At 39.9% G+C, this 8,503-nt stretch overlaps 1 protein-coding gene across 1 annotated transcript; it reads right to left on the bottom strand.

Moving 5' to 3' along the window:
* Nucleotides 1–277: 277 nt before the first annotated feature.
* Nucleotides 278–4,686, bottom strand: zgc:56585 (15-hydroxyprostaglandin dehydrogenase [NAD(+)]). Its single transcript, XM_031869025.1, has 7 exons — nt 4,485–4,686; nt 4,105–4,228; nt 3,283–3,389; nt 2,885–2,981; nt 2,018–2,094; nt 1,526–1,683; nt 278–882 (listed from the first exon to the last, which is right to left on the bottom strand). The coding sequence occupies exons 1-7, from the start codon at nt 4,674–4,676 to the stop codon at nt 762–764; spliced, it is 876 nt and encodes a 291-aa protein (XP_031724885.1). The 5' UTR covers nt 4,677–4,686; the 3' UTR covers nt 278–761.
* Between the last annotated feature and the right edge of the window lie 3,817 nt (nt 4,687–8,503).

The raw sequence follows: 8,503 nt of genomic DNA, 5'->3' as shown, positions 1-8,503 counted from the left end.
AATAAAATAATGATGTTGACTGATAAAACATCCTGCAGGCCTCGTTCCTCTACTAAGCTGTCCGGTCTATACGGCCACTAAGCACGGAGTGGTCGGCTTCACCCGGGCCATGGCTGTAAGGAAGGCTTTTCTTACGATAAAGTTCATTAATAAACAAAGTAACAGCTTGACCTTAAGGTTTGCGTCTCATCCAGGAGAACATAAATATAATATAGTATGCTTTCCCCCCCCCCCCGTTACCTGATTTGTTACACACTGTGGGAAGAAACGTTTCAAGCCATGAATGAAGGTATTTATTACAAACTAGAATTGCATGATATTACGCGCAGAATGAGCAGGAATTGCCCAAAGAACAAATACAGATGTTTTGGGGGACCCTTTTATGATGGACAATTTTTTCAGTTAATAGTGACGTTACGTAAAAATACAATCTGGATTTTAATTCTGGTCACAGACATTTTTAAAATGTTCCACCTCAGATAGGTGTTGAACTAGTGGTCTGCTAAATATTGACATGTTGAAGGACACATTATTGCAGTTGTCATCATAATTCAACATTAATCATACTAACAAAATGAAAACAAAAACCTGTAGACGATGCTAGAAGCCTACAGCTTGGACCTTTCGTGTACATTGTATTGACTACTCACTCAGATATTTCTGCTGTATGAAAAGCACTTGAGGCATTAAGATTTAACATTAAAATTGGCACATTAAAGCACTGAGAAACATTGCTGCTTTGATCACATGATCTAGTAAAGTTACTTGATGAATGAAGGAAAATTCACGTATTTCTTTTCTTTAGGGGAAACAAAGCAGGCCTCTCCATTCTTTGTCTCATCGGTCACCATCTCCAGAACGGACTCCGCCACATCAGATATGCTGAAATTAAAAAAGGGTAGAGCGAATAGTGTTCACAGTATCAGACATGGTACTGTAAATGTACTTAAACGTGTACACAGCGCTGGGCGATATTTCAATATGATAATTTATCGTCTTTCAACGGAACCATATCGGGATATTTCATATTTTATGATACAGAGTTGCAAAGATGAATCAGTTGTCACCTGTAAAATTAATTGCAAACTATTTTGGTGTTCAATTGAATCGGTTTGAGTAACTATTCAAGACAAAAAAAAAGGTCAAAATTCTTCCAGCTTCTTAAATGTGAATATGTTCTGGTTTCTTTACTCCTCTATGGCAGTAGACTGAATATCTTTGAGTTGTTTAGACACAAGACATTTGAAGACGTCATCTCTGGCTTTGGGAAACATAGTGATTGACTTTTTCTTTATAGTATAATAATAATAATAATAATAATAATTCGTAATAACTAAATAATTGACAGATTAATAGATAATGCATAATGTATAACACAAGAGAGGTCTAAATATTATGACGGTTTTTAGTTTTTGTACTGAAAGTCTATGTTGCTGCAGAACAAACAGTTAGAAAGATTTAATGGAGTGAATAATGTAGGTTTCTTTGTATCACCTTTAACAAAACGACACAAGCAAAGACTTACTTTACAGCCCCAAATCGCTCAACCAATTGGTGGGTTGCATCAGCCAAGTGGGAGAATTGCCCCAGGTTGGTTTTAATAGAGGTGTAGAGGTCCGTTTGGACGAAACCTGGGCAAAGGACGTTGAACCGTATACCGTAACCTGATGCGGTGGAGGCGGCCTAGTAAAAAGACACACACACTATTATGCTTGAAATGTTCAGAGACACAATGCATAAAACAAGCACTAAAAGGAGAACACTTCACTCTTTAATCATAGCAATTTGATTATATGCCTATTAAACAGCCAAACCCCAAGTCTGACTATGTCAAACCAGCTGGTGGATATTGACATAAGTTAGCTAGCTTGTGATCCCAAAGCTAGGACCTAAAAGCTATATAGCGTATAAAGTAGAATTTGTCTGTACATGCACTTGAAAAAACAATGCATTAAACTTCTTTTAAGCAGATGTTTTCTTAATCTTCCTGGACTATCTTCTGGAGAACCGTCCTTACCGCCATGGCCCGAGTGAAGCCGACCACTCCGTGCTTAGTGGCCGTATACACAGGACAGCTTGGTAGAGGGCCGAGACCTGCAGGATGCGGGTTATATCAGCCAGCATTAGGGTTAAATCCTGACTCATAAAGGATGCACACAATTCTACCTTGTCTTGTCGTGCTAACAGTGCAAACAATGGCAAAAAGTGCTGACAGCTAACAGTGAATACCTAAAGGGGGAACCGGAAGGTGGGCGCTACATTTTCGCAAACGACGCCGTCAGAAGAGGGGGCGTCGTCAGCTGTAGCCGCCGGAACTTTGATCAACTTATTTTCTGTGACCAGTGTAGCATTAAAGCATGGTGGAATTAACAAGCTAGCTGGCTAAACAGCTGGAAGGTGGCTAGTTAGCAAGCTTGCTAATTCCACCATGCTTTAATGCTACACTGGTTAAAGAAAAGGGGCCGTACAGCGGGCTGGAGGTTAACAGTCCCTCCGAACTGACAACAATCGCCATTTTATTTTGTGCTCGTCAAATGAGGAATTCTTTGCAAACCATATGATATTATTTTGGCCCCATGAACAAGTAAAGAAGAATATTTTTCTGTTGGGTGCAGATTTATTTTTTAATCTGACTTTTCTTTGCAGGTACCTGCTAAATCCAGTTAATGATAGAGACGGACACATGGCACAGACTGGATGTAAATTGTTGTGAATGTAATGCGTGTCATAACTAGAACTGCCTGTACAACATTGTAATCAAAGCAATCATAGATGCCTTGTTAAGAAATGGCGCTACTATTTTATCTACTTCAGGAACGCAAAGAATGCTGTTTTCTTTTCTTGTAAAAAAAACAACACACATGCAGTGCATTGTGGGTCGTACCTGCCAGGGATGCTGTGTTGACGATGACCCCTCCGCGTCCTCCACTCAACTTGCTCATGTGCTCCAGCGCCAGGTAAGTCCCCCTGATGACCCCCATCTACGACACAGAACACTTACTGTTGATTATGGCCTTATAAGGCCTGAATCCAGTTTTTTCTGCTCATGGGTACTTTGGTATTTCCTTTGTGTTTCAAATGCCAAATGTAAAAAGTTGCTACATTTAACTGTTAACTGCTAAAAAAGAGGAAATGTAAATCGGTTTGGCGGATGTGCAAACAGTAATTCATGAAAGACTATTTTTAATTATTTTGTGGTGAGGTGTCACTGCCTTTGGGGTAGTGGTGCCACTGGGCAGAATCGCAAACCAGTTGCAGTTTGTTACTCTCTCGACTTCTCACCAGGTTTATGGAGACAGTTTTCTCCCACAACTTCTCATTCAAGATGCCGGCGTTGTTGCACAGGATGTCTAGTCCTCCGAAGGTGTCTACGGTTTTCTGAAAGGCAGCTTGAGAGCAGAAAGAGAAACAGTTATTAGTTCTCTTTTCAATCTCATTGTCAGGTTGAGCTTTTTACCCCTCCGTTTTTTTCATGGCCTACTTTAGTGTGGCATCCTTCACAGCAGAGCTGCAATGATTAGTCAGCTAATCGATCGACCAGCTCTGTTCAATTCAGGTTATTTGAGACTAATAGTCTCATATCTTTTGCATTTTAATCACTCACGGTCAAGTGTTTTTGTCGTGTACACTAAAAGTGTATGTAACAAAAAAACCCGTATAACATGAAATATAGAATCCAGCACATACATGTACAATATATTAACTCATAACCTCTGTATAGTTTGAAACAGGTTGCAACCTTGTGTGAGTTCCGCAAAACGTTCATAAGTAAATAGTCATATCAAAAGAGTGCACCTTTGAGCTGTTTAAACAAACCCTGAATTTAAACACATCAAGGCCTCTGGGTGTTTGTTTTTTGGTCTCCCTATTGTTGACAATTTAAAGTCTCAGGAAATAAATTTGCCTCACACCTTTAACGATAATTAATGTAATGTGGTTCTCGACATTAAATGCCCTCTGACATCTCGAAACATCACACAACTCTGCAACTCAGCTTCATGCATTCCTAGGCTTGTTTATTTAGATAAGAGACGTTCCAGCTGTTTTCCTCTCTTCAGCATGTGTGTGTGTGTGTGTGTGCATGAGCGTGTGTATTTGCGTTACCTTTTATCTGCTCCTCTGATTCCACATCACAGTTTAGGAACAAAGTTCTCTCTTGTCCATGTTGTTTGCCGAGGACTTCTACTAAACTCTTTCCTGCAGCTTCGTTCACATCCAGGAGGGCTACCTGTACAATTTCAATAAAGAATAAAGCATATTGCAGAACTAGTTGATGAAAAACTTTATATTTGAAGATGCACTTACATTGAAAGCAAGTTGAAATATTACTGACTCATAGGCAGTTTTTTGTTTGTTTGTTTTTTTACTATTGAAGATAAATTAAAATGAAAAGATGAGAAACCACTTGTGATACCCTGCCTATTACAACTTCCTGTTCTGCATGCATGTTATATGCTGGTAGTGCCCACACAAACAAGCTTTACCTTGGCGCCGTTTTTCAGGAGTATCTCCGTTATTGCTCTTCCGATCCCCACCGCTGCTCCAGTCACCACCGCGCATTTACCTTCCAGTGCCATTTCCATCTGTTCGGGAGCAGAAGACTGGAGAGCTGAAAGAGATCCCTGCAAAGATATACCCACGCAAAGAGTAGGTGCGCTTAAAGTGACACCGCCCATCTACTGGAGAAGCGTACTCCTCCGTGTCTGAACATGTGAACAATGCCCACATTGGCACGTGACTTGTGTGAGTTCAGCTCACAGAAACGACACGACGCCTACTTTCCGTTTAAAAACGTGGCGATTTAATACGTTTTTACTGTGACATTACATGTCGGTGTACGCTATGAAGTGACTGAATGCATGTTGTGCTTCGGTGAGACACGTTGTTCAATTCGGCACATGTTGATACTTCCATTAAAAATCGAACTTTTATCGACAAAACTCAACGAAACTCCTCTGGAGCAGCGCTAAACAAGTACTAAAGTTTGAATGTGCAATCCGAAGAGCTTGTTAGTGTATTACATGCATAACGAATTGTATCCTCGTATCTCTGGAAAACCACTTACTTACAATGCATCTCTGTTTATATAAAAGGCAGCATAAAACTGCCACTTCTATAAATGGAGCTTGGGGTGATGAGAGGCTCAAGCACGTTGGAGACGCAGTTGTACACGTGGCCACTAGATGGAGGCACAGTGCTGTGTGACTTGATGGCTTCATCGAGATATCTTTAAATCAATATTAATGGGACAATTAATAAGATATTGAGAATTCTAGTTCTTCCTGATTTTGCTGTTGTTGTTGTTGTTTTTTCACCCCACAACTAATTTGTGTGTGTTTACATCCATGAAGCAGGGCTAGGGTTTGCACTCGTCCTGGCTATTTCTAAGGGACGCTTTCTTTCTTGGGAGTGAGTTTAACCAGCAGCACTATCAGCTAGTTTCAGGGTTGGCACACCCCGTCCTGATAGCCCCCAATATACTGGTGTTTCATACCGGTTTTACTCAGATAATGTTGGGAGTTGGTTTTTCGTGACTTGAAGTGAGTTGAAGGAGCTGAATAAAGATGAGTTATGGTTAGTTTGGGTCAGACACTTTATGGATGATGAACTTTTTTAAACTATAACATAAGTAGCATCTTTTTTTCCAGTTAACACTTGAAATGATGAAGGCACTTGCTAATGACAAAGTCCATTTCATTACAAAATGAACCAAAAAAATACAACAAGGAAGATATTGGGTGGATAATAATGAAAATAAATATCAAACAAAACTTAAGTCATACCCTCTACTAATCCTTCCTGCGGACGTCTCTGTCAATACACAGTCAATTATATGCAGAGCACATTTATAAAAGGTTAACAGCTGTATTAGTCCCACCCCTCCTTTCCTTATACAGTAGCAGCCTGTGTATTAGGCTTTTTTACCCATCATGACGTGTGTGTGTGTGTGTGTGTGTGTGTGTGTGTGTGTGTGTGTGTGTGTGTGTTTAGGACTTGTTGCTTAAAGGGTTTTGTTAAGCATACTTGGCAAGACTGTGCACGCTGCTGCAACAGTAGGGCTCACTGTAAGCATACGGTATGTGTGAGAGTCTGTCACAACCACGAGAAACGTGTCAAAAAGATAGATAGATAGATAGATATGTACTTTATTCATCCCCAGGGGGACATTTGTAAAAACTGTTGCAGCAAAAGCAAAAGAAGAGCAGACATCATTTTAGTTCAGAGCTCCGCAGCCCCTGAGGAAGTTCTGTAAATGAATATGACTTTAACAAGAACAACAACTGGCCTGTGTTGCTTATAACAGGAAGGCCGGAAATAAATAGATGCATACACTGTGGAAAGTGGAAAGTAGCTTCGAGTACCTCCAAAAGTATGAATTGTATATTGATATGTATTTTATAGTTGTTTGCACTTTGTCTGTTTTATTGTGCACTGACCTCTGTGTACTGTGCCACTAGGTGGAGTGCAGAGTTGCCTCATGACATATTGCCTGAGTCCATTACATCATAGTGTCTCAGATACAGAAAGTTTAAACACATGGACACAAAGAGAGAAGTTCTTTATCTTCTATCTTTTCAACAAAAGTATTTATGTGTTCAATTTGGTACTTTTTGAAATATGATTACATTTTTGATACGATTAGTTCTGGTTGTGTTTTCCCTTTTGGAAGGACATGCTTCTTAAAAGTTTTTTAAGCTGTTGCCTCCATGTTGTACCCAGTGATTATATCATCATGCAGTTTTTTTAAACCAATTTTCATTAATTATTACGTAATATGTTGAATGTACCATTCATTGTTTTAACTAAATCCTATTTAAATATTTTTTATACTTTTGTCACTGATATTTCTTCCAGTCTTTGGAAAATTCCTGAAAGTCTGATTTATTATTATTATTCTTTTTAAACAGACAGAAAGACAGATTATTATATAACAATTGTAATGTTGTGTTAATATTAATATTATTGTTAACTCATTGTTGTTTTTTTTACTTTCGTGCCAATAAAGCCACATTAAATGTTAATTTAATTTAATTTAATTGATAGATGCATGTTCCATTCATTGTTTTAACAAAATCTTACATTGTTTTCAAAATATTTATTCCAGATATTCTATCGGAGGTTTCAGATACACCCTGAAACGGTGTGGGGTCGTGTCTGTGTCTCAGATCAATTACAAATTTGAAACTTTTTGTCAAGTGAAATCCAGCTCCTCTACTCTGGTGATGACATTTAGGCACACTATGTAAAAGTACGACATACTGAATGTATTTCAGAGGCGCGGATCTAACCAGTAGGAACGGTTATGAAAAAGCGTCTCTGTGAACTCACAGACCGGGGCCCACAAAGGGCCCCCCGAGCCCGTCCTGCTTACGGGGCAAATCCACCATTTAACCGCTTTCAACTGTGATTTGCTGACCAGCTGCTGACTTGTGTTTTCATCCTGGTGGCCCTTTGCCATTTCACTGGTGACTACACTGCTAAAGAGCTCCAGAGAGCCGGACAATGCCCGAGAGCTTTACATGTCACCAGTGTCATCGGACGCGAAGAATGGGCCACCGCCATTGAACGAAATATCAGCCCGTTTACAGTGAGGGGCCTCGATGGGGGAGGATGAGCCAGGGTGTGTGTCGACATGTCAATACCTACAGGAGACTGTTGCCGAGACAGACAAGTGTGGGGGTTTTTTGGAGGTGAGACGGGCTCATTTCAGTTGCACAAAAACAAACTCTGGTGTGTTTTTCGCGATGAACACACCACACACGAGTGAAGTAACCGGCGCACAGCAGACGGCGTGAGGTCTGTCATCATGCCAAAGACTGTTCTGCTGTTGAAGTGCTTCTGCAGATAATAACAGAGGTCAAATGTGTGCTAAAGAGCTAAAAAGTAAACACTCACAAAAGTGTTTTTAATTCAGTAATAAAACATCCACATGTAGCTTATGAATGCAATGCTTGTTGAGCAATCAAACCTCGGATGTCGGAGGCTCTCGCAAGCTCTTAAAAGCACCACAGAGGGCTTTCAAAATGGTTTTGAATGAATTTTGGTTTTGAAAATGAGACTTTTTTTTTGTCTTAGAACTTTAACCTTTTCACAGTGTTGTATCAGTTCACCAAAGTTAATGGTAACATTTTGGCACCCAAAAATGTCTCATTCCGCTTTTGGTTGTACTTTGGTTGTCACTTCTGGTCGCTAAAAAAAAGATGGTGACGGCCAAAGTACTAAACTCAAGGCTTCAAAATGGCCGTTTACCAACCAATGGGTGACGTCATGGTGACCAAGTCCACTTCTTATATATATATATTCCATGACAAAGACAGGAAAAGGGAAAAGGTATAGCGCCCCGAAAGCTCACTAATTATCAAGGTTTGTTGTTTTTATTATTTGTTGAAAAATAGAAGCTTAAAATCGTCACTGTTGAGTTAGATTCTGGACTCTCTTCCTGGAGTCAACCAGCAGTGTGTGTGTGTGTGTGTGTGTGTGTGTGTGTGTGTGTGTGTGTGTG

The sequence above is a fragment of the Anarrhichthys ocellatus genome, unplaced genomic scaffold, assembly GCF_004355925.1.
Source record: "Anarrhichthys ocellatus isolate YVR2014 unplaced genomic scaffold, GSC_Weel_1.0 scaffold45, whole genome shotgun sequence".
Classification (NCBI taxonomy): domain Eukaryota; kingdom Metazoa; phylum Chordata; class Actinopteri; order Perciformes; family Anarhichadidae; genus Anarrhichthys; species Anarrhichthys ocellatus.
Note: the sequence above shows the minus strand (reverse complement) of the source record. Positions and strands in the feature narration are given on the sequence as shown.